This window comes from Scyliorhinus canicula, chromosome 23 (assembly GCF_902713615.1).
Source record: "Scyliorhinus canicula chromosome 23, sScyCan1.1, whole genome shotgun sequence".
NCBI lineage: Eukaryota > Metazoa > Chordata > Chondrichthyes > Carcharhiniformes > Scyliorhinidae > Scyliorhinus > Scyliorhinus canicula.
This window is the reverse complement of record NC_052168.1, coordinates 25,350,721-25,378,704: the sequence shown is the minus strand read 5'-3', so window position 1 is coordinate 25,378,704 and position 27,984 is coordinate 25,350,721. Positions and strand designations below refer to the sequence as shown.

Here is a 27,984-nt window from a genome sequence, read left to right as displayed (position 1 = left end):
AATGGACGTGTCCTTCCCATTTGCAGGCTCTATTTTCCTTGGCCCAGCGCAGGATTGTCTCCCTATCCCAGTACCGGTGCAGTTTGGCTATGACTGCTCTCGGTTGTTCCCCTGCCTTGGGCTTCGGGTGCAGCGACCGATGAGCTCTAGAACATAGAACAGTACAGCACAGAACAGGCCCTTCGGCCCTCGATGTTGTGTCGAGCAATGATCACCCTACTCATACCTACCCGATACCCGTAACCCAACAAACCCCCCCCCTTACTTTTTAGGACACTACGGGCAATTTATCATGGCCAATCCACCTAACCCGCACATCTTTGGACTGTGGGAGGAAACCGGAGCACCCGGAGGAAACCCACGCACACACGGGGAGGACGTGCAGACTCCGTGCAGACTCCGCACAGACAGTGACCCAGCCGGGAATCGAACCTGGGACCCTGGAGCTGTGAAGCATTTATGCTAACCACCATGCTACCGTGCTGCCCCTTTCCTGTCCATTTCCGGTGGGTTGGGAAAGATTTTCCTCCCCACTAAGTTGCCCAGCATCTCAGACGCGTATGCTGTGGGGTTTCTACCCTCCATCCCCTCTGGCAGGCCCACTATCCTTACATTTTGTCTTCTCGAGCGGTTTTCCTGGTCATCTACCCTGCCCTTCAGGCTCCCCTGTGTTGCGCCCAGTCTCGCCACTTCCCTCTCCAGGGCCGTGACCCGGTCGCTCATGTCGGTCGCTGCTTTCTCCAGCTCCTTAATGGTCGCCTCCTGGGCTTCCAGTTTCTCCCCTTGGGCATTCCAGTTTCTCCTCCAGTCTGGTCAGAGCCTGCTGCACCCCTGACATGGCCCTGGCCACTGCTGCCTGTACTGCGGCCTCTCCTTCTGCTTTCCCCTCTGCCTTGATTGCCTGCAGCTGCTCCCTCAGCGCCTCGGTAAAGGCTGCCTTCCAATTCCAGCCCCCCTCTAGCCCCGGGGGAGAGGGCACCTGTCTGTCCGGCTCTTTTTGATGCGGCGATACATCCATTCCGCCGCTTCGTGCGCTGATTCGCTCGCCTGAGCCGGCTTGCCCCTTGTCCCGTCTGCTTCTGCTGCCCCCTCTCCCTCTGCCTTGGCTCCCTTTTGGCATTTTTTCCTCCCCCTTCCCTTTCATCTTTTCTTCTCCCCTTGTTTTTCTTTCCCCCCCTTTCCACACCCTATTTTTGTTTTATTTATTTTATTTTTTATTTTATTTATTTATTTCCCCCCCCCCCCCCCCATCTTTTATGCAACTCCTCTCAGGTGGGCTTACTTGGATGGGAGAGAGTGTAAAAAGAGAGACAATAATATATATACCCCTCCCCCCTCTCTCTTTAACAGTTTTCTTTAGGGTTTTGTTTTTATAAAAGTCCTTTTTTATTTTCTTCCCTTCCCCTCACTCACCCAGGATATAGAGAGAGAGAGACAGAGGCTTTTGTCCAGAGTCTCTTTGACCTTGCCTCGTGGTGGTCGCTGCCGGTTGGGGGGGGGGGGGGGGGGGGGGGGGGTTGGGTCGGTCCCCGCTGCTCCGTTCGGGCTGTCACACCCCGCGCCCTCCCGGTGGGGGTGGTTAGGTCGCTGGTCGCTGCCGCCGACTGTGCCCCGCTTCGGTCCTGGCCACCGCCGCAGCCGAACCGCTCCTGCTGCCGCCTCAGCCGAACCACTCCTGCTCCCGCCGCCGCCGAACCGCTCCTGCTTCCGCCTCAGCCGAACCACTCCTGCTTCCGCCGCCGCCGAACCACTCCTGCTTCCGCCTCAGCCGAACCGCTCCTGCTTCCGCCGCAGCCGAACCGCTCCTGCCACCGCCGCCGCCGAACCACTCCTGCTTCCGCCTCAGCCGAACCGCTCCTGCTTCCGCCTCAGCCGAACCACTCCTGCTTCCGCCGCAGCCGAACCACTCCTGCTTCCGCCTCAGCCGAACCGCTCCTGCTTCCGCCTCAGCCGAACCGCTCCTGCTTCCGCCTCAGCCGAACCGCTCCTGCCACCGCCGCAGCCGAACCACTCCTGCCACCGCCGCAGCCGAACCACTCCTGCCACCGCCTCAGCCGAACCGCTCCTGCCACCGCCGCAGCCGAACCACTCCTGCCACCGCCTCAGCCGAACCGCTCCTGCCACCGCCGCAGCCGAACCGCTCCTGCTTCCGCCGCAGCCGAACCGCTCCTGCTGCCGCCTCAGCCGAACCACTCCTGCTTCCGCCTCAGCCGAACCGCTCCTGCTTCCGCCTCAGCCGAACCGCTCCTGCCACCGCCGCAGCCGAACCGCTCCTGCTTCCGCCTCAGCCGAACCGCTCCTGCTGCCGCCTCAGCCGAACCGCTCCTGCCACCGCCGCAGCCGAACCGCTCCTGCTTCCGCCTCAGCCGAACCGCTCCTGCTTCCGCCTCAGCCGAACCACTCCTGCCACCGCCTCAGCCGAACCGCTCCTGCTGCCGCCTCAGCCGAACCGCTCCTGCTGCCGCCCCAGCCGAACCGCTCCTGCTGCCGCCTCAGCCGAACCGCTCCTGCTGCCCGCCTCAGCCGAACCGCTCCTGCCTGCCGCCTCAGCCGAACCGCTCCTGCTGCCGCCTCAGCCGAACCACTCCTGCTGCCGCCTCAGCCGAACCACTCCTGCCACCGCCTCAGCCGAACCGCTCCTGCTTCCGCCTCAGCCGAACCGCTCCTGCTTCCGCCTCAGCCGAACCGCTCCTGCTGCCCGCCGCAGCCGAACCGCTCTGCTGCCGCCGCACGAACCGCTCCTGCTCACCGCCTCAGCCGAACCGCTCCTGCTGCCGCCGCCGCCGAACCGCTCCTGCTGCCGCCTCAGCCGAACCGCTCCTGCATGCCGCCTCAGCCGAACCGCTCCTGCCAGCCGCCTCAGCCGAACCAGCTCTGCTGCCGCCTCAGCCGAACCGCTCCTGCTTCCGCCGCAGCCGAACCGCTCCTTCCCGCCGCAGCCGAACCGCTCCTGCTTCCGCCTCAGCCGAACCGCTCCTGCTTCCGCCTCAGCCGAACCGCTCCTGCTGCCGCCGCAGCCGAACCGCTCCTGCTTCCGCCGCAGCCGAACCGCTCCTGCTTCCGCCTCAGCCGAACCGCTCCTGCTGCCGCCTCAGCCGAACCGCTCCTGCTGCCGCCCCAGCCGAACCGCTCCTGCTGCCGCCTCAGCCGAACCGCTCCTGCTGCCGCCTCAGCCGAACCGCTCCTGCTGCCGCCTCAGCCGAACCGCTCCTGCTTCCGCCTCAGCCGAACCGCTCCTGCTGCCGCCTCAGCCGAACCGCTCCTGCTTCCGCCTCAGCCGAACCGCTCCTGCTTCCGCCTCAGCCGAACCGCTCCTGCTTCCGCCGCAGCCGAACCGCTCCTGCTTCCGCCTCAGCCGAACCGCTCCTGCTGCCGCCTCAGCCGAACCGCTCCTGCTGCCGCCTCAGCCGAACCGCTCCTGCTGCCGCCTCAGCCGAACCGCTCCTGCTGCCGCCTCAGCCGAACCGCTCCTGCTGCCGCCTCAGCCGAACCGCTCCTGCTGCCGCCCCAGCCGAACCGCTCCTGCCACCGCCTCAGCCGAACCGCTCCTGCTGCCGCCCCAGCCGAACCGCTCCCGCCACCGCCTCAGCCGAACCGCTCCTGCTTCCGCCGCAGCCGAACCGCTCCTGCTGCCGCCTCAGCCGAACCACTCCTGCCGCCGCCGCAGCCGAACCGCTCCTGCTGCCGCCTCAGCCGAACCACTCCTGCTGCCGCCTCAGCCGAACCGCTCCTGCTGCCGCCTCAGCCGAACCGCTCCTGCTGCCGCCCCAGCCGAACCGCTCCTGCCACCGCCTCAGCCGAACCGCTCCTGCTGCCGCCTCAGCCGAACCGCTCCTGCCGCCACCGCCTCAGCCGAACCGCTCCTGCTTCTGCCTCAGCCGAACCACTCCTGCCATCGCCTCAGCCGAACCACTCCTGCTGCCGCCTCAGCCGAACCGCTCCTGCTTCCGTCTCAGCCGAACCGCTCCTGCTGCCACCTCAGCCGAACCGCTCCTGCTTCCGCCTCAGCCGAACCACTCCTGCTTCCGCCTCAGCCGAACCACTCCTGCTTCCGCCTCAGCCGAACCACTCCTGCTGCCGCCTCAGCCGAACCGCTCCTGCTGCCGCCTCAGCCGAACCGCTCCTGCCACCACCGCAGCCGAACCGCTCCTGCTTCCGCCGCAGCCGAACCGCTCCTGCCACCGCCGCAGCCGAACCGCTCCTGCTTCCGCCGCAGCCGAACCGCTCCTGCCACCGCCGCAGCCGAACCGCTCCTGCTGCCGCCTCAGCCGAACCGCTCCTGCCGCCGCCGCAGCCGAACCGCTCCTGCCACCGCCGCAGCCGAACCGCTCCTGCTTCCGCCGCAGCCGAACCGCTCCTGCTTCCGCCGCAGCCGAACCGCTCCTGCTGCCGCCTCAGCCGAACCGCTCCTGCCACCGCCGCAGCCGAACCGCTCCTGCTTCCGCCGCAGCCGAACCACTCCTGCTGCCGCCGCAGCCGAACCGCTCCTGCCACCGCCGCAGCCGAACCGCTCCTGCTTCCGCCGCAGCCGAACCGCTCCTGCCACCGCCTCAGCCGAACCGCTCCTGCTTCCGCCTCAGCCGAACCGCTCCTGCTGCCGCAGCCGAACCGCTCCTGCTTCCGCCGCAGCCGAACCGCTCCTGCTGCCGCAGCCGAACCACTCCTGCTTCCGCCTCAGCCGAACCACTCCTGCTGCCGCAGCCGAACCGCTCCTGCTGCCGCAGCCGAACCGCTCCTGCTTCCGCCTCAGCCGAACCACTCCTGCTTCCGCCTCAGCCGAACCGCTCCTGCTTCCGCCTCAGCCGAACCACTCCTGCTTCCGCCGCAGCCGAACCACTCCTGCCACCATCCTCCGCTGAGGATCCTCCGCCGACAGGTTTGTTGGGGGGGGGGGTCCCTTCCCTGCTCTTGCCGCTGCGGAGAGAAAGGCCCCGACTTCGTTACCCTGCGGGAGCCCCTCTCTGTGCGACCGCTCCGCTCGCTGACCGGAAGTCGAAAAGTGAGTTGCATTGTTGATCATAGAAAATATTGATACAATATATATTTTTTTAAAATTTAGAGCACCCAATTAAATTTTTCCAATTAAGGGGCAATTTAGCGTGGCCAATCCACCTACCCTGCACAGCTTTGGGTTGTGGGGGTGAGACACACGCAGACACGGTAAAAACCACTCATACCAAGAAATCTTATTATTTCCCTTTGTGTCGAGGATATTGGAAACTCCCCAATAATTTTCGTTTTCACATCCCGTGGGACCATTTGTCCATGTCCAATTTGTATGGCCAAGGAACGTAACTTGGGCCTTTCCAAACTCACTTTTGGCAAGGTTTACCACCAAACCCGCCTCCCATGTTCTTTCCATGTCTGACTAAAAATCACCAGATCGTCCATGTATACACAATTGGGTAATCCTGAAATGACTTGTTAGTTAACCGTTGAAATGTGGCTGGGGCGTTTTTCATGCCAAATGGCATAACTTTGAATTTGTACCATCTGGAGTCACAAAAGCTGAAATCTCCTTTGCCCTTTCGGATAAAGGTTTCTGTCAGTAACCTTTAAGTAAATCCAGTTTGGAGATAAAAGCTGATTGTCCCACCTTCTCAATACAGTCCTCCAAACGTGGGATAGGATAAGAGTCCGTTCTTAAATTTGCATTAACCTTTCTATAGTCCACACACAATCGTTGGGTACTGTCCGTTTTCGGTACCATCATTATGGGTGAGCTTCATTGGCTGCAACCCAATGAAGTTGTAAAAGGTTCCTCAAATGCTGGAAGGGGTATTAAGGGCGCTGGTTTTATCACTGCTTGAGGTTTCCCTATCACTTCACATGTGTGACATGATCGACAAAATTTAAATGCATCTTTATGTAGTCCAGGCCAATAAAAATATTTTTGTATTTTAGTTTGAGTTTTCCTTACACCAAAATGACCTCCTCCTGGTACCTCATGTGCTACTCGCAACATGTCTTTTGTATACCCTACCGGCAATATCACTTGATGAACTTCTTCCCACTTTTCATCCTCCTGCATATGTAAAGGTCTCCATTTTCTCATTAAGACATCATTTTTAAGGTAATAACATTCTGGTATACACTCAGATCCCTCTTCCATGTATGCTTTCTGATACATCCATTTTATTTCTATATCTTTCTGTTTTAACTCTTGTCAATTTTCCTGAACTAAAAATATCCATCTCATCCTCCGCCTGTTCTTGTTCTTTTCCAACCATCTGATCAAAAATTGTTTCTGATAATTGAACTTCAAATTCATCTTCACTCTTTGATTCCTCCTCTTGTCTTAACCTGTGACTTTGGAACCTTGTTACTACACAATCAGGAAAAATCCCAGGATACTCATCCTTCAACAATTCAGTTGTTTGATTTTCTACTGGCTTATCAACCACAGTAGGCATCACTCCCACCTGTGATCCAGCTATATCATTACCCAAGATAAACTGTATTCCTGGACAAGATAGCTTCTCTCTCACTCCTACTACCACTTCACCACTCTTTTCCGCCCTCACCTTATATAATGGAACACTAGTCTTCTCATCCCGAATTCCACATATTACCACCTTTTCTGGCAATGTTCCTCCCAAACTATATAACTCCTCATCTCTTACCATCAAAGATTGACTAATTCCCGTATCTCTCAAAATTTTGGCTTCTTTACCTACTCCTGGTACACATGAGTAAACTTTACCCACACAAGTACTTTCTTTAAAGAGATCTGGCACCTTCTTATCAACCACCTCTTGATCAGGCTGTACAATCTTTTCCACCTCCTTCACTTCACTTGGGCTTTCCTTTACCACTTTAACAAACCTCACTGTCTTATCCTGTTTTACCACATCAGCCTTCCCAGTGCTTTTCTTCAACCACCAACACTGACTTTACATGGTTTAGTTTATTACAGTAAAAATATCTGAAACTTTTCTCTTTCACCATCCTGGATTTCCTTTTTAATCTGGAGTACACTATCCTTATTATCTCCCATCAGATCCCCTTTACCTTTACCACTTGAGTAATTCTCTTTTCCCTAGTTTCAATTCCTCACAGGCTGAAACTGATATCGGAAACCAAACTTTGATTTATGAACCAATTCATAATCATCTGCCATTTCTGCTGCTACTGTTGCAGTTTTAACCCTCTGCTCTTCCACATGAGTTTTCGCTACATCAGGAATTGCATTTTTAAACTCCTCCAAAATTATAATTTCTCTGAGAGCTTCATATAGAACGATACAGCGCAGTACAGGCCCTGCGGCTCTCGATGTTGCACCGACATGGAAAAAAAAAACTAAAGGCCATCTAACCTACACTATGCCCTTATCATCCATATGCTTATCCAATAAACTTTTAAATGCCCTCGATGTTGGCGAGTTCACTACTGTTGCAGGTAGGGCATTCCACGGCCTCACCACTCTTTGCGTCTAATTTGTTTGGTCTACTTTCAAATCCCCTATCGACCTATCAACATTATTCTGTTTGATCCTTTCAAACTCAATGTATGTTTGATCAAATTATTTCCTTAAATTTCTAAACCTTTGTCTGTAAGCTTCAGCCACTTGTTCATATTCACCTAAGATGGATTTTTTCACCTCCTCATGCGTCCCAGGTACCTCCTCTGATAGTGATACAAACACTTCACTAGCTCTACCTACCAACTTTGTTTGAATCAGTAATACAGTTAAGGCAGCACGGTAGCATGGTGGTTAGCATAAATGCTTCACAGCTCCAGGGTCCCAGGTTCGATTCCCCGCTGGGTCACTGTCTGTGCGGAGTCTGCACGTCCTCCCCGTGTGTGCGTGGGTTTCCTCCGGGTGCTCCGGTTTCCTCCCACAGTCCAAAGATGTGCGGGTTAGGTGGATTGGCCATGCTAAATTGCCCATAGTGTCCTAAAAAGTAAGGGGGGGTGGGTGGGTTACGGGTATAGGGTGGATACGTGGGTTTGATTGGGTGATCATTGCTCGGCACAACATCGAGGGCCGAAGGGCCTGTTCTGTGCTGTACTGTTCTATAAAATCTATAAACCCACATGTACTGTGGCCATTTCATTTGTTTAGCCACCTTCTCAAATGAAATGAAAATGGCTTTTTCATTCTTCTCATCAAACCTTGGACATATTTAAATAGATCCCCACCAAGCCTTCGACCGTGACACTCTTGCTCTTTTTCACTATCCCCATCACTATCCTCAGACTGTACGTTTCTCTTTACCTCCGCCAATTATAACTGACATTCACAGTTCATGGCCAGTTTCTGAAGTTCAAAGTCTGTCTCTTTTTCTTTTTCCTCTCTCTTTTTTTCTCTGATCTGTACCTCCCTTTCTCTCGCATTTCGTTCTGCTAGGGCTATTCTTTATTTTCCCCTTTTCTTCGAATTCAAGCTGCTTTAATTCATTTTCATGTTCAAGCTGCTTGATCTGTAATTGAATTCTTGCCATTTCCAATGATTCTGACTGTGTCTCAGGCAATTTTGAATGCTCAGCTACCGCCGCAATGATCTCTTCTTTTCGTATTTTGGCCTGCAATGTTAACCGCAATGCTTTTGCCAAATCTAAAAGCCTTTTTTAGTCTCCGTTTGTAAGGTATTATGTGTGACCGTCTCCACCCCCAAAAACATCTGAGCCTCTGAAAGAGCCATTGTCTACAACACTCCCTATTTAAACTTGAATGCAACACCTGAAAAGCAAACACAAATATACTCACTCACCCCTCACTGTCTATAAATTCACTGAGCCAACCCAATCACAAAATATAGATGTTTATCCCGGACGAGCCCCCAATTTTGTTATGGGCCAGGGGTTAGAAACTCTAAAGTGTATTATGGAGTTCACCTGACCTATAACATTTTGTTGAATTTGGCTCAGATCAGCACAAGAGCCTTCACTTGAGGTGTGATTCAACAGTCTTCCCAGACACTTTAATCAAAATAAGCATTATTCTAAGAACTTAGTTAACATTTATATATAACCAAACAGCAAGAATTTTTATCAATTACAAACGTAAAGATACCCCACAGCTACAGTAAACTACGGATAACACTTAATGAATCCCCCCTTATCTGTTCCAATTCAAAAACAAAATCTCATAAACCAAAAACCCCTTTTTAAGGACGTGGCCCCGCACTCTGCATTCTCACTGGCTTTTCCTGAGATTCTGACCCTGTCTCACCAGTAGGGTTAAACCCATCCGGAAAGCAAACATATATCTTAAAAGCCACCACCAAGGTGATTTTTACTGAAACATATTTAAAATGAAACTAGAGAGACAGGCTAAAACACTTCTTTCTCTTGTCTGAGCTGTGAGGATGCAGAGATGCTTCAGCGGGATTTAGACAGGCTGAGTGAGTGGGCATATGCATGGCAGATGCAATATAATGTGGATAAATGTGTGGTTATCTGCTTTGGTTGCAAAAATAGGAAGGCAGATTATTAGAACAAAAAACAAAGAAAAGTACAGCACAGGAACAGGTCCTTTGGCCCTCCAAGCCCGTGCCGACCATGCTGCCCGTCTAAACTAAAATCTACACTTCCCAGGTCCGTATCCCTCTATTCCCATCCTATTCATGTATTTGTCAAGATGCCCCTTAAATGTCACTATCGTCCCTGCTTCCACCACCACCTCCGGCAGCGAGTTCCAGGCATCCACTACCCTCTGTCTAAAAAACTTGCCTCGTACATCTCCTCTAAACCTTGCCCCTCGCACCTTAAACCTATGCCCCCAAGTAATTGACCCCTCTACCCTGGGGAAAAACATCTGACTATCCACTCTGTCTATGCCCCTCATCATTTTGTAGACCTCTTTCAGGTCGCCCCTCAACCTCCGTCGTTCCAGTGAGAACAAACCGAGTTTATTCAACCGCTCCTCATAGCTAATGCCCTCCATACCAGGCAACATCCTGGTAAATCTCTTCTGCACCCGCTCTAAAGCCTCCACATCCTCTGGTAGTGTGGCGACCAGAATTGAACACTATACTCCAAGTGTGGTCTAACTAAGGTTCTATACAGCCGCAACATGACTTGCCAATTCTTATACTCAATGCCCCGGCCAATGAAGGCAAGCATGCCGTATGCCTTCTTGACTACCTTCTCCACCTGTGTTGCCCCTTTCAGTGACCTGTGGACCTGTACACCTAGATCTCTCTGACTTTCAATACTCTTGAGGGTTCTACCATTCACTGTATATTCCCTACCTGGATTAGACTTTCCAAAATGCATTACCTCACATTTGTCCGGATTAAACTCCATCTGCCATCTCTCCACACAAGTCTCCAAATGATCTAAATCCCGCTGTATCCTCTGACAGTCCTCATCGCTATCCGCAATTCCACCTACCTTTGTGTTGTCTGCAAACTTACTAATCAGACCAGTTACATTTTCCTCCAAATCATTTATATATACTACGAACAGCAAAGGTCCCAGCACTGATCCCTGCGGAGCACCACTAGTCACAGCCCTCCAGTTAGAAAAGCACCCTTCCATTGCTACTCTCTGCCTTCTATGACCTAGCCAGTTTTATATCCACCTTGCCAGCTCACCCCTGATCCCATGTGACGTCACCTTTTGTACCAGTCTCCCATGAGGGACCTTGTCAAAGGCCTTACTGAAGTCCATATGGATAACATCCACTACCCCACCTGCATCAATCATCTTTGTGACCTCTTTGAAAAAGTGAGACACAACCTCCACTTCACAAAACCGTGCTGCCTCTCGCTGAGACGTCCATTTGCTTCCAAATGGGAGTAGATCCTGTCTCGAAGAATTCTCTCCAGTAATTTCCCTACCACTGACGTTAGGCACACCGGCCTGTAGTTCCCTGGATTATCCTTGCTACCCTTCTTAAACAAAGGAACAACATTGGCTGTTCTCCAGTCCTCCGGGACATCACCTGAAGACAGTGAGGATCCAAAGATTTCTGCCAAGGCCTCAGCAATTTCCTCTCTAGCCTCCTTTAATATTCTGGGGTAGATTCCATCCGGCCCTGGGGACTTATCTACCGTAATATTTTTCAAGACGCCCAACACCTCGTCTTTTTGGATCTCAATGTGACCCAGGCTATCTACACACCCTTCTCCAGACTCAACATCCACCAATTCCTTCTCTTTGGTGAATACTATTGCAAAGTATTCATTTAGTACCTCGCCCATTTCCTCTGGTTCCACACATAGATTCCCTTGCCTATCCTTCAGTGGGCCAACCCTTTCCCTGGCTACCCTCTTGCTTTTTATGTACGTGTAAAAAGCCTTGGGATTTTCCTTAACCCTATTTGCCAATGACTTTTTGTGACCTCTTCTAGCCCTCTTGACTCCTTGCTTAAGTTCCTTCCTACTTTCCTGATATTCCACACAGGCTTTGTCTGTTCCCAGCCTTCTAGCCCTGACAAATGCCTCCTTTTTCTTTTTTTTTCTTTTTTTCTTTATTTAAAATTTTTTTTAGAGTGCCCAAATTTTTTCCAATTAAGGGGCAATTTACCATGGCCAATCCACCTATCCTGCACATCTTTTGGGTTGTGGGGGTGAAACCCATGCAAACACGTGGAGAATGTGCAAACTCCACACAGACAGTGACCCAGGGCCGGGATTCGAACCCAGATCCTCAGCGCCGTAGGCAGCAATGCTAACCACTGTGCCACCGTGCTGTCCTCCTTTTTCTTTTTGACGAGGCCTACAATATCTCTCGTTTTCCAAGGTTCCCGAAATTTGCAGTATTATCCTTCTTCCGCACAGGAACATGCCGGTCCTGAATTCCTTTCAACTGACATTTGAAAGCCTCCCACATGTCAGATGTTGATTTACCCTCAAACATCCACCCCCAATCTAGGTTCTTCAGTTCCTGCCTAATATTATTATAATTAGCCTTCCCCCAATTTAGCACATTCACCCTAGGACCACTCTTATCGTTGTCCACCAGCACTTTAAAACTTACTGAATTGTGATCACTGTTCCCGAAATGCTCCCCTACTTAAACATCTACCACCTGGCCAGGCTCATTCCCCAATACCAGGTCCAGTACAGCCCCTTCCCTAGTTGGACTGTCTACATAGTGTTTTAAGAAGCCCTCCTGGATGCTCCTTACAAACTCTGACCCGTCCAGGCCCCTAGCACTAAGTGAGTCCCAGTCAATATTGGGGAAGTTGAAGTCTCTCATCACAACAACCCTGTTTTTACTCGCAGTGGCGGACTGGGTCTAAAAATATTGGTTGCCAGGAGACAAAGGGGGCCCACCCACAACTACAATGCTATCATTTAATTTTCATAACTAATAAATAAAATTTTCAAAATATACATATGGAAAAAAGGGTACAATTAAAAGTTTTGTGGAAAAAATGTGTATTTCTTAGTAATTACAGTGTACATGGACTGTACATATTACTGGCAGTAGATACCAAATGTAAATACAGAATGTTATAATTGAATTTTTTATTTTAATTTTTTTAATTTTAAGTAATTGGTTGATATTTTTAAATAGTTTACTGCACAATTTACACATTAACAGATAGTTCAAAAGCACAATAGAGCATTGCATGCAGTCCACTATATTAAGAACAATCGTTTGTGTTCGCTAGATGATTGTGCGAATCTGCCAATAATTGCTTCTGCATCCAATTCATCTAACAATTCCTTTTCAATGGATAGCAACATGTATGATTCCAAATTCTCCTCAGACGCCGGATGGGTTCCCGGTGGAATTTTATAAAAAGTTCGTGGACCTAGTGGGCCCCTTGCTGGTGCGGACACTCAACGAAGCGTGGGAGGGGGGGACTTTGCCCCCGACGATGTCACGGGCGCTGATCTCGTTAATTTTAAAGAAGGACAAGGACCCCCAGCAGTGTGGTTCATACAGGCCCATATCTCTCCTCAACGTGGATGCTAAGGTGCTGGCAAAAATCCTGGCCACCAGGATAGAGGACTGTGTGCCAAGGGTTGTGCATGAGGACCAGACAGGTTTTGTGAAAGGAAGGCAGCTGAACACGAATGTGCGGAGATTGCTGAATGTCATTATGATGCCGGCGATTGAGGGGGAGGCAGAGATAGTGGTGGCGCTGGATGCGGAGAAGGCCTTCGATAGAGTGGAGTGGGGGTACCTATGGGAGGTGTTGGGGAGGTTTGGATTTGGTGAAGGGTTCATTAGATGGGTAAGGCCCATATGAGGCCCCGATGGCGTGCGTGGCCACGAATAGGAGGTCGGAGTACTTCCGGCTTTACCGAGGGACCAGGCAGGGTTGCCCCTTGTCCCCCTTGTTGTTTGCACTGGCAATCGAGCCGCTGGCGATGGCATTGAGAGATTCAGAGAGGTGGAGAGGCTTGGTGCGAGGTGGAGAGGAACATAGGGTGTCGTTGTATGCCGATGACCTGTTACTGTATGTGGCGGACCCAGTGGGAGGGATGCCGGGGGTGATGGAGTTACTAGCCGAGTTTGGGACCTTCTTAGGTTATAAATTAAATTTAGGCAAGAGTGAGGTGTTTGTGGTGCACCCTGGAGACCAGGAGGAAGGAATTGGTAGGCTCCCGCTTAGGCGGGCAGGGGAGAGCTTTAGGTACCTGGGGGTGCAAGTGGCCAGGGACTGGGGGACTCTCCACAAGCATAACTTTACCAGACTGGTAGATCAGATGGAGGAGGAGTTCAGGAGGTGGGACATGCTGCCATTGTCGTTGGCGGGGAGGGTGCAGTCCGTCAAAATGACAGTGCTTCCGAGGTTCTTGTTCCTTTTTCAGTGCCTGCCCATATTTATCCCCAGGGCCTTCTTTAGGAGAGTGACCGGCAGTATTCTGAGCTTTGTGTGGGCACATGGGACTCCGAGAGTGAGGAGGGTATTCCTGGAGCGAGGAAGGGATAGAGGCGGGCTGGTGCTGCCCAACCTTCTGGGGTACTATTGGGCAGCCAATGTGTCAATGGTGCGTAAATGGGTGATGGAGGGGGGAGGGGCGGCGTGGAAAAGAATGGAGATGGCGTCATGTAGAGGTACAAGCCTGGGTGCCATGGTAATGGCACCGTTGCCGTTCTCCCCCAAGAGGGTTACCACGAGCCCGGTGGTGGCGGCGACCCTAAGAATCTGGGGACAGTGGAGACGGCATCGGGGGGAAACAGGGGGCTCGATGGAGGCTCCACTGGGTGGCAACCATCGGTTCATCCCGGGGAATACGGATGGGGGATTCAGGGGATGGCAAAGGGCGGGCATCAGCAAATTGAGGGACCTGTTTATTGGCGGGAGGTTTGCGGGCCTGGGGGAACTGGAAGATAAATTTGGCCTTCCCCAGGGGAACATGTTCAGATACCTGCAGGTAAAGGCGTTTGCTAGGCGACAGGTAGAGGGATTCCCTTTGCTGCCCTCGCAGGGGACGATGGACAGAGTGCTTTCGGGGGTGTGGGTAGGAGAGGGGAAGGTGTCTGACATCTATAAGGTAATGCAGGAGGTGGAGGAGTCGTCAGTGGAGGAGCTGAAGGCTAAATGGGAGGAGGAACTCGGGGAGTAGATAGAGGATGAGACTTGGGCGGAGGCCTTGGAGAGAGTCAACTCCTCCTCATGTGCGAGGCTTAGTCTCATTAAATTTAAGGTGCTGCACCGGGCCCATATGTCCGGGACTAGGATGAGTAGGTTCTTCGGGGGTGAGGACAGGTGCACCAGATGTTCGGGGAGTCCTGCGAACCACGCCCATATGTTCTGGGCATGCCCAGCACTGGAAGAATTCTGGAAGGGGGTGGCGGGGTCGGTGTCGAGGGTGGTTGGATCCAGGGTCAAACCAGGGTGGGGACTCGCGATTTTTGGGGTTGGGGTGGAGCCGGGAGTGCAGGAGGCGAAAGAGGCTGGTGTCCTGGCCTTTGCGTCCCTAGTAGCCCGTCGAAGGATTCTGTTACAATGGAAGGATGCAAGGCCCCCAAGCGTGGAGACCTGGATCAGTGACATGGCGGGATTTATAAAATTGGAAAAGGTCAAATTTGCCCTGAGAGGATCAATACAAGGGTTCTATAAACGATGGCAGCCTTTTCTGGACTTCCTGGCTCAGAGATAGGTAACTGGGTCAATAGCAGCAGCAACCCGGGGGAGGGGGGGGGGGGGGGGTGCATTATTGTAGTGTTTATTCTATAACTTTATAGTGTGTTAATTTGCGTTGTTGTTAAAATGCTGGGTTGTTCATGGGGATGGAGCGAATGTATATGATTGTTAATATTATTGTTATTTTCGGTATTTTACTAAGGTGCGTTATTGTTGTATAAAATCAAAATTTCTCAATAAAAATTATTTTTAAAAAAAAATTCTCCTCAGACAGCGAATTTCTTAACTTTGCCTTTATGATCTTTAGCTTTGAAAATGTCCTCTCACATTGGACTTGAGTAACTGATAGTGTGCAGATGACTTTATAAAGTTCATAAAGGTTATCATATGCCTTGTCATGAAGTCTGTTGGATGCCAGAATTTTTAGTACACACGATGGGCAAGTGCTGCAAATTTTACAATTGTTGCAACTGGAATCCATATTCTCACCATCATTAAGCAATAGCTTTAATACATCAAAGTTTGAAACAAAAGAAAACAATTCCAATATTACTTGATCTTTGCTGATTTGTGGAAACAGCTTAATAATACCTTCCAATGCTTCATCTTCAAGGCCCTTCTCTGCAATAGTTTGAAAGTTTGCTGGGTCCAAGCAGGACAAATCTTTATACAACTGTTTGTGTTGTACAAAGCGTGATTCTAGTGACTGGACAATGCAATCCATTATTAGGTTAAACACATTTACTCGAAAATCAGCTAGAGAATCTGAGGAATTTCTTTCATCATCAATAAGCTCATCTGCCATTCTTTTCTTCTTCCTCTGCCTCTTAACTGGCAATGCTGTTTCCAACGCATCAATTTCCAATGTTTGATTTTCATCTATATTCATCTGTGAAATCCTGTCATTACATTTATTTACAAATTCCAAAGCTTTGCTGTGAATGTTATCAAATGTTCTTGTCTGTTCCTTCAACTTTGTTGTAGCTGAATCTACCAAACTCCATGCAGTAAACATATCTAAACCACTTGTCTGTAGATAACTTGATAACGGGGTTGTAGTTTCAAATATATACAAGTAAGTAAATGCTGTCAATATGGTTTCAAACTTTAGAAGACTTTGAAGTAAAACATTTGCTTCATGTTTTTTTGCATCAAACTTTTCTGAATCTTGTATCATTGATAAGCATGTCAATAGATTTACGAAAGTACTGGCAGCGGCATCATCAAAACGTCCAAATATAGTTGTTGCTGCATTGGATTTTTCTGACAATCTGGTCTCACCAATTAGTTTTAATCGTTGCATTTTTTCTTGTCCTAGATATTTTCCAACAACTTCTATCCATACAGCTATTCTCTTGTATGATGCTTTCACAAATGTTGCTATATTCTGGAGCAAATTGAAAAAAGAAACTGCAGGCACACAACATTTTGTTGTTTCAGTTATCACCAAATTCAAGACATGGGCATAGCACCATATATGAACATGTTGATCAGCCACATCAGCAATTTTACTTTGTAAACCATTATACTGGCCATGGTAGCTTGCAGCGCCATCTGTGCTATCAGATAAACATTTTTGGGGGTCAATTTTAAGATGCTGTAATGTTTCAATCAATAGATCAAAAAGTCCCTGTCCTGTACCATCATTACTTGGCACAACTGAAAGTCGTCGCTCACAGATAATACCTTTAAGCACATACCAAATAATAATGCTAAACTGATCGATGGATGAATTATCTTGTGTTGAATCAACCTGAATAGAATAATATTTTGCTTGAGAAACTTCATGACTAATTCTTTCTTGTATCATATTCTTCATAATTTTGATTAACATGTTTATAGTTGTTTTACTCAGGTATGTAATAAGTCCACCACGGCCTTTACTTTGAGCCTTTCCTTGTTGCTCTAATCGTTTGATTCTTTGTTTAGACTTGTTTTGCACTGCAGAAACGTGAGCTGCCATAATGGGGTCATATTTTGGCATCAACTGCACTGTAGCTAAAAAATTGCCATGATTCAGAACCTCATTATCTAGAGTGTAGGCCGATTCATTTCTGTGACCTCGAAAAGGAAGTGCTTGCTTGCCTAACATCTTTATGATGTCTATAATCCTCATGACAATACTTCTCTGCTTCAATACTTCTTTCCTTTTAATTAGTGATGCTGCAAAAAATTTATCTAAGGTGCCATCATTAACCACACTGATATATTGCTGAGCATTTCTGACATGTGTTGTCGATTCATGTAAAGTCAAGCTCTGGCTAATACGCCTGTAGTCACTAAAGCCACGTACAAGGGGTGATGGATTACAAGTGTTGGGAAACTCAAAGGCTAAGCAGTATGAACAATATAAGCATCTATTTTCTTTGTTATCTGTTAGCCATTTTCTTGGGACTGAGTCATTCATAATTTTCCTCTCATACAAACGAGCATCAAATGGCAGATCATCAAGTGGCTGAAGTGGATGTTCAGCAAAAAACTGTTTTATCTTTGCTCGTGATGGATATTGGAAGATTCCAGTAATTGATCTTTCATTTTCTTGCGTAGGTTCATTTACAGGATGTGCTTCAGAAACCAAGTCATTTATGCTTGAAGGAATATCTGATTCCCTGTCACTAGTTGAAGCTATGTGTTCAGATGTTGCAACTACAGGCAGTACAGATACCAGAACAAGGAAGCCAGAAGAAATATTGGGCCTGGGTTGATTAGTAATGGATGCACTTGTATTTGTCTCTACATTCAAAGTAGCTCTTCTCTGTTCTTGTAACTCGCATGTCATTGCATCATCACCATGAGCATTGTTTCTTGCTTCTTGATTATTTGTTGCAGAACTGGATATTGATGTGGATTGTGCTTGTGGTATTATAAACTCTGCAATAGGCCTGCATCGCTTGGCTGATTCCTTCCTTTCCGCTTATTTTTGTTCTTTGCGTTTTAGTGACCCAGATTTATGCTTTTTCTTTTCCATGCTGGTAGGGGTAATATTCCTGAAATAAAAACTTAATTAAAAATAGCCCACATTGGGAAAAATGAATATTGATGATTGCAAAAATAACTTGAAGGAACGCCAGATAAACCCCTACTTGATAAAAAATATAAAATAACTTACTTACACTTCAATAGGCTATGTTCATTAGTCAATACTACTGTGGCCTATGCAGCTTCAGAAGAGGAAACAATCCACTGTCCAGTGTTCACACCAGCAAGCAACTGAGACAACTGTTGAAACTTAGAAGTTTGGTCGGACTATAGTAAGACATTAAGAATGGTCCCACGACCAAAGTTAACATGTCCAGTTTGATACCAGTGTAGTGTTACAAGTCGCAACCCTTTGAGTTTACCGATCATGGCTTATCACTTCAATATCTTTGACCTCATGATTCACGGTCAAATGTACTGCTTCTCCTTTTCGGTGACCTCACGACCCTATGTACTGCTTGATATCCTTTCAAGTTGCCGACCATCTCAAATCACGAACTGTAACTTTATCTTTAAATTCACACACTCTTGCTGAAAACGTGGATTTCCAACTATGTCCGACCCGGGTGAACCAACCCCCCCCCCCCCCCTCCCCCCACTCCTTTTCACATCCGTTTAACACTGCTTCGTTCCTTCATACACTGAGTGATTATTTGTTTGTTTCTTTATTGCATTTTTATTTGGTATTGCTCTTTTTAAAAACAATTATATTTTATTAAGTTAGAATACAAATCTCAGGAAAGAAGTTGGAGATTTATTTATCTAATTAATTATACTTTTTAAGGGCCCTTCAGAGATTCACGGGTCCCTTCTTGGTTCCCCGACCCGGACCGATGTACTGGCTGAACCAAGACTACTGCTTGATATCCTTTGAAGTTGCCGACCATCTCAAATCACGAATTGTAACTTTATCTTTAAATTCACACACTCTTGCTGAAAACATGGAATTTCCTTAATTATGCCCGGCCCGAGCCCCCCTATTCCACATCTTCCCACTACCTCCCCTGCTTCGTTCCTTTTCATGCACTGCTTATTTGTGTCCTGTTCTTTTTTTTTCTTATTCCTTTTTATTACTAAATCAGTTGTCTGTGTTTGTTTCTTTATTGCATTTTTATTTGATATAGGGGGCCCACTTCATCAGGGGCCCGCTTGCCATCGGGCAAGCTGACACCCTGGCCAGTCCGCCACTGCAAGTAGGTTTACATTAACACCGCAATGAAGTTACCGTGAAAATCCCCTAGTCGTCACATTCCGGCGCCTGTTCGGGTACACAGAGGGAGAATTCAGAATGTCCAATTCACCTGACAGCACGTCTTTCGGGACTTGTGGGAGGAAACCCACACAGACACGGGGAGAACGTGCAGACTCTGCACCGACAGTGACCCAAACCGGGAATTGAACCCCCGGTGCTGTGAAGCCACTGTGCTACCCACTGTGCTACCATGCCGCCCATACATTTACGCTATCAAACACTTCCATAATTTAACGACCTTGAGCCACTCTCCCTGATTAATATTAAGTAATAATTAGGTTAGCATATGAAAAGTGTTCCACTCAATCAGGATATATTTCTTTGCTAATTAATACAATGGACCATTTTGTCTCAAATACCTGTCTTGTATAAACATATCCAATATCCGATTTGATAACTTGCACTGACATCCATAAAAGGATCTTTATGATGTCACAAATATTGCCATTTTGATCTCATAATGATGTGTCACTTTACAAAGTTGTTGCTCATTAAGTCCTTCCACATTAATGATCGGCTGTTGGTGAGACAGAGTCAAGCAGATTTTTGTGTTTGAAGCCGGTCACAGGCCCGAGGAGAGGATGTCAGACTGGAAGAATTACATCAACTCGATCCTGAAGGATAGGAACATGGAGGATGCCGCCATTGTGGGGCACGCTGACAACAAGTCCGTCTGGGCCTCCAAGCCGGGGGGCATCCTGGCCGCCATCTCCCCGCAGGAGGTGAGCCTGCTGATAGGACAGGACCGCAAGGCTTTCCTACAAACCGGCATCACCATCGGGGGGAAGAAGTGCTCCGTCATCCGGGACAACCTCATGGTCAACAACGACGGGGTGATGGACGTGAGGATGAAGTGCGGGCAGAGCAAGAGCATCTGCATCGGCAAAACCATCAAGCTCATGGTGTTCGTGATGGGGAAAAGGGGTGTTCACGGGGGAGCGCTCAACAAGAAGGTCCACGAGTTGGCCAACTACCTCAAACAGAGGGGACTCTAAAGGGGAGGGGACTGCGGGGGGAGGGGACTGTCAGGTTTCCTTGAGAATAGAGATTTCAAAACTGATAATAAAGTATACTTAAATACAATCTTTTACTTTTATTGCGTCTGATTTTCAACGAAAGTGAGGCCATTCCATCCTCCAGGGAGCAAGAACAGCACCCCCCCCCCCCCCCCCCCAGAAAGAAGGGTGACATCTCCAGACAATAAGGGTGTCCATCCCGTGCAGATAAGGAACATGACCCCCTAACCAGAGAGAAAGATTGATCTTGCCATCCCAGAGGATCATGGAATCCCAATGGTGCACAAAGAGGCCATTCGGCCCATCGAGTCTGCACCGACCCTTCAAAAGGCCAAACTACCGAGGCCCAATCCCCCACTTTATCCCTGTGACTCCACACAACCTTTGGACAATTAGGGGCAATTTATGACAGCCAATCCACCTAACCCGCACCTCTTTGGACTGGGGAGGAAACCGGAGCACCCGGAGGAAACCCACGCACACACGGGGAGAACGTGCAGACTACACAGTCACCCGAGGCCAGAATCGAACCTGGGTCCCTGGCGCTGTGAGGCAGCAGTGCTAATCACTGTGGCACCATGCCATAATGAGTGACCCCCAGTGAGAGTAAACCTTCCTCATGAGAAAGACCCCCCTCCCAGATCCAGACACAGTAACCTCAGACAGGGAGTGACCCTCAATCAGTGAGTGACCCTCAGTCAGTGAGTGACCCTCAGTCAGTGAATGATCTTCAGACAGGGAGTGACCCCCAGTAAGGGACCCTCAGACATTGAGTGACCCTCAGACAGAGAGTGACTCAGACAGTGTGTGACCCTCAGTCAGTGAATGATCTTCAGACAGGGAGTGACCCCCAGTAAGGGACCCTCAGACATTGAGTGACCCTCAGTCAGTGAGTGATCCTCAGACAGTGAGTGACCCTCAGTCAGTGAGTGACCCTCAGACAGGGAGTGATTCTCAGACAGGGAGTGACCCTCAGAAAGGGAGTGACCCTCAGAAAGGGAGTGATCCTCAGACAGGGAGTGACCCTCAGACAGGGAGTGACCCTCAGACTGTGAGTGACCCTCAGAAAGGGAGTGACCCTCAGACAGGGTGACCCTCAGACAGGAAGTGACCCTCAGACAGGGAGTAACCCTCAGACCAGGAGTGACCCTCAGACTGTGAGTGACCCTCAGACTGTGAGTGACCCTCAGAAAGGGAGTGGCCCTCAGACAGGGAGTGACCCTGAGACAGGGAGTGACCCTGAGACAGGGAGTGACCCTCAGTCAGGGAGTGACCCTCAGACAGGGTGACCCTCAGACAGGGAGTGACCCTGAGACAGGGAGTGACCCTCAGACAGTGAGTGACCCTCAGACAGTGAGTGACCCTCAGTTAGGGAGTGACCCTGAGACAGTGAGTGACCCTCAGTCAGGGAGTGACCCTCAGACAGGGAGTGACCCTCAGACAGGGAGTGACCCTGAGACAGGAAGTGACCCTCAGAAAGGGAGTGATCCTCAGTCAGGGAATGACCCTCAGACAGGGAGTGACCCTCCGACAGTGAGTGACCCTCAGTCAGGGAGTGACCCTCAGACAGGGAGTGACCCTCAGACAGGGAGTGACCCTCAGAAAGGGAGTGATCCTCAGACAGGGTGACCCTCAGACAGGGAATGTCCTTCAGACAGGGAGTGACCCTCAGACTGTGAGTGACCCTCAGAAAGGGAGTGACCCTGAGACAGGGAGTGACCCTGAGACAGGAAGTGACCCTCAGACTGTGAGTGACCCTCAGACAGGGTGACCCTCAGTCAGGGAGTGACCCTCAGACAGTGAGTGACCCTCAGTCAGGGAGTGACCCTCAGACAAGGAGTGACCCTGAGACAGTGACTGACCCTCAGACAGGGAGGGACCCTCAGACAGGGAGTGACCCTCAGACAGGAGTGACCCTCAGACAGGAGTGACCCTCAGACAGGAGTGACCCTCAGACAGGGAGTGACCCTCAGACAGGAGTGACCCTCAGCCCTCAGACAGGGAGTGACTCTCAGACAGGAGTGACCCTCAGAAAGGAGTGACCCTCAGACAGGGAGTGACCCTCAGACAGGAGTGACCCTCAGATGGGAGTGACCTATGGTAAACCACTGTGTTGCATTGTGTTGTGTTGTACATTTCACATGCCTGGGCTTGTCCCTCCCCTCCACTGACCGTAACGTGCACTTCCTCAACACTGTTGACGAGTACTCACGATTCCCCTTCGCCATGCCGTGCCCTGACATGACCCCTGCCCGGCGTTACGCCGGCCCCAATGGCGTGATGCGCGCAGCCCGCTGACGATTCTCCGACCCGGTACGGGGTCAGTGAATCCCGCCCAGGATCTTGTCCAGAGATGCACCACGACGATGCCTGGGATGTAGCGTTTCAGTTATTAATAAACTGGATGGGCTGTGGTTTTCTTTGAAACAGAGAAGGCTGAGGGCAGGACCAGATTAAGGTGTATAATATTATGAAGACCAACAGGTTTGCTTCAAATCACTAGCTTTCGGAGCACTGCTCCTTCCTCAGGTGAATCCTCTAGGCACAACATCGAGGGCCGAAGGGCCTGTTCTGTGCTGTACTGTTCTATGACCGTCATCAAGGCCCTACACAGTCTTTTCACCTTTTTCGGGTTCCCCACCTGCATCCACTGTGATCGGGGATCCTCCTTCATGAGCGGTGAGTTGAGTCAGTTCCTCCTCAGCAGGGGTATCGCCTCCGGCAGGACGACCAGCTATAACCCCCGGGGAAACGGACAGTGGAGAGTGAGAACGCGGCGGTCTGGAAGGCTGTCCTCCTGGCCCTACGGTTTAGAAGCCTCCCAGTCTCCCGCTGGCAGGAGGTCCTCTCCGATGCACTCCACTCCATCCGGTCGCTCCTGTGTTCAGCCACCAACGACAATCCTCACGAGCGTACGTTTGCTTTCCCCAGGAAATCCATCTCAGGGGTCTCGCTCCCGTCCTGGGTGGCAGTCCCAGGGCCCATCCTCCTCCGGAAGCATGCGAGAGCCATAAATCGGACCCCCCTCGTCGAGAAGGTCCTGCTCCTCCATGCCAATCCACAATATGCCTACATGGCACACCAGGACGGGCGACAGGACACGGTCTCCCTTTGGGATTTGGCACCCACAGGCTCATCGGCGACCATCACCACTGTCATAATATACACCAGGATATCATGGTGCAGACACACACTGGTGGGCACACACAGGGACCAATCAACATGTACAAACACCGCAGCCAATCACCAGTTAGAATACGCACACTATAAAGGCAGAGGGCACCACGGTTCCCGCTCATTCTGGGTGCTGCCTCTCAGTGTAACAAGAACTCATCCAGCCCAGCACAGACTCACACCACGTGCTGAGAGAATCAACTGGTTCAGACAAGAATGACCCTCAGACAAGGAGTGACCCTCAGTGAGTGAGTGACCCTCAGCCAGGGATTGACACTCAGTGAGTGACCCTCAGACAGGGAGTGACCCTCAGTGAGTGAGTGACCCTCAGCCAGGGATTGACACTCAGTGAGTGACCCTCAGACAGGGAGTGACCCTCAGACAAGGAGCGACCCTCAGAGAGTGACACTTCGACAGTGCGTGACCCTCACTCTGAAAGGGAATGACCCTCAGTGAGTGACCCTCACTCTGACAATGAGTGACCCTAAGGGAGTGACCCTCACTCTGATAGGGTGACCCCCCGTGAGTGACCCTCACTCTGAGTCAATGACCCTCAGAGAGTGACCTTCAGTGAGTGATCTTCAGGGAGTGACCCTCACTCTGACAGTGAGTGACCCTCAGGGCGTGAGCCTCACTCTGACAAAGAGTGACCCTCAGTGAGTGACCTTCAGTGAGTGATCATCAGTGAGTGACCCTCACTCTGACAGTGAGTGACCCTCAGGGCATGAGCCTCGCTATGACAGGGAGTGACCCTCAGTGAGTGACCCTCACTCTGACAAGGAGTGACCCTCAGTGAGTGAACCTCAGACAGTGAGTGACCCTGGGCGTGAGCGTCACTCTGACAAGGAGTGACCCTCAGTGAGTGACCCTCACTCTGACAAGGAGTGACCCTCAGTGAGTGACCCTCAGTGAGAGAACCTAAGACAGTGAGTGACCCTCAGGGCATGAGCCTCACTCTGACAAGGTGTGACCCTCAGTGAGTGACCCTCAGTGAGTGACCCTCAGACAGTGAGTGACCCTCACTCTGACAGGGAGCCTCAGTGAGTGACCCTCACTCTGACAGTGAGTGACCCTCAGTGAGTGACCCGCACTCTGACAGTGAGTGACCATCAGTGAGTGACCCTCACTCTGACAGTGAGTGACCCTCAGTGAGTGACCCGCACTCTGACAGTGAGTGACCTTCAGTGAGTGACCCTCTCTGACAGTGAGTGACCCTCAGTGAGTGACCCTCACTCTGACAGTGAGTGACCCTCAGTGAGTGACCCTCACTCTGACAGTGAGTGACCCTCACTCTGATGGGGAGTGACCCTGAGTGAGTGACCCTCAGTGAGTGAGTGATCCTCACTCTGCCAGGGAGTGACCCTCACTCTGATAGGGAGAGATATTCAGTGAGTGACCATCACTCAGACAAGGAGTGACCCTCAGTGAGTGATCCTCAGTGAGTGACCCTCAGACAGTGAGTGACCCTCAGTGAGTGACCCTCACTTTGACGGGGAGTGACCCTCAGTGAGTGACCCTCAGTGAGTGACCCTCAGACAGTGAGTGACCCTCAGTGAGTGACCCTCAGACAGTGAGTGACCCTCAGTGAGTGACCCTCACTCTGACAGTCAGTGACCCTCAGTGAGTGACTCTCAGGGAGTGACCCCCAGGGAGTGACCCTCAGTGAGTGACCCTTAGGGTGTGATCCCCAGCAAGTGACCCTCAGACAGGGAGTGACCCTCAGTGAGTGACCCTCACACTGACAGGGAGTGACCCTCAGTGGGTGACCCTCACTCAGACAGAGAGTGACCCTCAGTGAGTGACCCTCACTCTGACAGGGAGTGAGCCTCAGTGCGTGACCCTCTGACAAGGAGTGACCCTCAGTGAGTGACCCTCAGTGAGAGAACCTAAGACAGTGAGTGACCCTCAGGGCATGAGCCTCACTCTGACAAGGTGTGACCCTCAGTGAGTGACCCTCAGTGAGTGACCCTCAGACAGTGAGTGACCCTCACTCTGACAGGGAGCCTCAGTGAGTGACCCGCACTCTGACAGTGAGTGACCCTCAGTGAGTGACCCTCACTCTGACAGTGAGTGACCCTCAGTGAGTGACCCTCACTCTGACAGTGAGTGACCCTCAGTGAGTAACCCTCACTGACAGTGTGTGACCCTCAATCTGACGCGGAGTGACCCTCAGTGAGTGACCCTCAGTGAGTGAGTGATCCTCACTCTGCCAGGGAGTGACCCTCAGTGAGTGACCCTCACTCTGATAGGGAGAGATACTCAGTGAGTGACCCTCACTCGGACAAGGAGTGACCTTCAGTGAGTGACCCTCAGTGAGTGACCCTCAGACAGTGAGTGACCCTCAGTGAGTGACCCTCACTTTGACGGGGAGTGACCCTCAGTGAGTGACCATCAGTGAGTGACCCTCAGACAGTGAGTGACCCTCAGACAGTGAGTGACCCTCAGTGAGTGACCTTCACTTTGATCGGGAGTGACCCTCAGTGAGTGACCCTCACTCTGACAGGCAGTGACCCTCAGTGAGTGACTCTCAGGGAGTGACCCCCAGGGAGTGACCCTCAAGGAGTGACGCTCAGTGAGTGACCCTTAGGGTGTGACCCCCAGCAAGTGACCCTCAGACAGGGAGTGACCCTCAGTGAGTGACCCTCACACTGACAGAGAGTGACCCTCAGTGGGTGACCCTCACTCAGACAGAGAGTGACCCTCAGTGAGTGACCCTCACTCTGACAGGGAGTGACCCTCAGTGCGTGACCCTCTGACAAGGAGTGACCCTCAGTGAGTGACCCTCACTCTGATAGGGAGTGACCCTCTGTGAGTGACCCTCACTCTGACAGGGAGTGACCCTAAGTGAGTGACCTCAGTGAGTGACCCTTGCTCTGACAGGGAGTGACCCTCAGGGAGTGACCCTCACTCTGACAGTGAGTGACCCTCAGTGAGTGACCCTCACTCTGACAGGGAGTGACACTCAGTGAGTGACCCTCACTTTTACAGTGAGTGACGCTCAGTGAGTGACCCTCACTCTGACAGTGAGTGACCCTTAGTGAGTGACCCTCACTCTGACAGTGAGTGACCCTCACTCTGACAGGGAGTGACCCACACTGAGTGACCCTCAGTGAGTACCCTCACTCTGGCAGGGAGTAACCCTCAGTGAATGACCCTCAGGGAGTGACCCTCAGTGAGGAACCTCACTCTGACAGGGAGTGACCCTCAGTGAGTGACCCTCAGTGAGTAACCCTCACTAGGACAGGGAGTGACCCTCAGTGAGTGACCCTCACTCTGACAGGGAGTGACCTCACTGAGTAACCCTCACTCTGACAGAGTGACCCTCAGTGAGTGACCCTTAGTGAGTGACCCTCAGTGAGTGACCCTCAGTGAATTACCCTCAGTGAGTGGCCCTCACTCTGGCAATGAGTGACCCTCAGTGAGTGGCCCTCACTGTGACAATGAGTGACCCTCAGCGAGTGACCGTTGCTCTGACAGGGAGTGACCCTCAGGGAGTGACCCTCAGTGAGTGACCCTCAGTCTGGGTCACACACTCTGACAGGGAGTGACCCTCAGGGAGTGATCCTCAGTGAGTGACCCTCACTCTGACAGTGAGTGACCCGAAGGGAGTGATCCGAAGGGAGTGAGCGTCAGTGGGGGACCCTCAATCTGACAGTGAGTGACCCTCAGTGAGTGACCCTGACAGTGAGTGACCCTCAGTGTGTGACCCTCACTCTGACAGTGAGTGACGCTCAGTGAGTGACCCTCACTGTGATAGTGAGTGACCCTCACTCTGACAGTGAGTGACGCTCAGTGAGTTACCCTCACTGTGACAGTGATTGACCCTCAGTGAGTGACCCTTAAGGAGCGACCCTCAGTGAGGAACCTCACTCTGACAGGGAGTGACCCTCAGCGAGTGACCCTCAGCGAGTGACCCTCAGGGAGTGACTCTCAGTGAGGAACCTCACTCTGACAGGGAGTGACCCTCAGTGAGTAACACTCACTCTGAGTGGGTGTGACCCTCAGTGAGTGACCCTAAGGGAGTGAGCGTCAGTGGGGGACCCTCACTCTGACAGGGAGTGACCTCACTGAGTGACCCTCACTCTGACAGTGAGTGACCCTCAGTGAGTGACCCTTAGTGAGTGACCCTCAGTGAGTGACCCTAAGTGAGTGACCCTCACACTGACAGGGAGTGACCCTCAGTGAGTGACCCTAAGTGAGTGACCCTCACTCTGACAGTGAGTGACCCTCACTCTGACAGTGAGTGACTCTTAGTGAGTGACCCTCAGTGAGTGACCCTTAGTGAGTAACCCTCAGTGAGTGACCCTAAGTGAGTGACCCTCACACTGACAGGGAGTGACCCTCAGTGAGTGACCCTCAGTGAGTGACCCTCAGTGAGTGACCCTCACTCTGACAGTGAGTGACTCTTAGTGAGTGACCCTCAGTGAGTGACCCTTAGTGAGTAACCCTCACTCTGACAGGGAGTGACCCTCAGTGAGTGATCCTCACTCTGACAGTGAGTGACCCTTAGTGACCCTAAGGGAGTGAGCGTCAGTGGGGGACCCTCACTCTGACAGGCTGGAGTCG

The 27,984-nt window shown here is 51.2% G+C and overlaps 1 protein-coding gene across 1 annotated transcript; it reads left to right on the top strand.

Annotated features, from left to right (window-relative positions):
• The first annotated feature begins 19,718 nt into the window (after positions 1–19,718).
• LOC119956562 (profilin-3-like) lies at positions 19,719–20,258 on the top strand. The gene has a single exon (XM_038783862.1). It carries the CDS (start codon positions 19,810–19,812, stop codon positions 20,221–20,223), a length of 414 nt encoding a protein of 137 aa, XP_038639790.1. The 5' UTR covers positions 19,719–19,809; the 3' UTR covers positions 20,224–20,258.
• Positions 20,259–27,984: the final 7,726 nt, after the last annotated feature.

What these genes read in the sequence shown, in the direction of transcription:
- LOC119956562 (XM_038783862.1), top strand. Translation starts at nt 19,810, where the DNA reads ATGTCAGACTGGAAGAATTACATCAACTCGATCCTGAAGGATAGGAAC.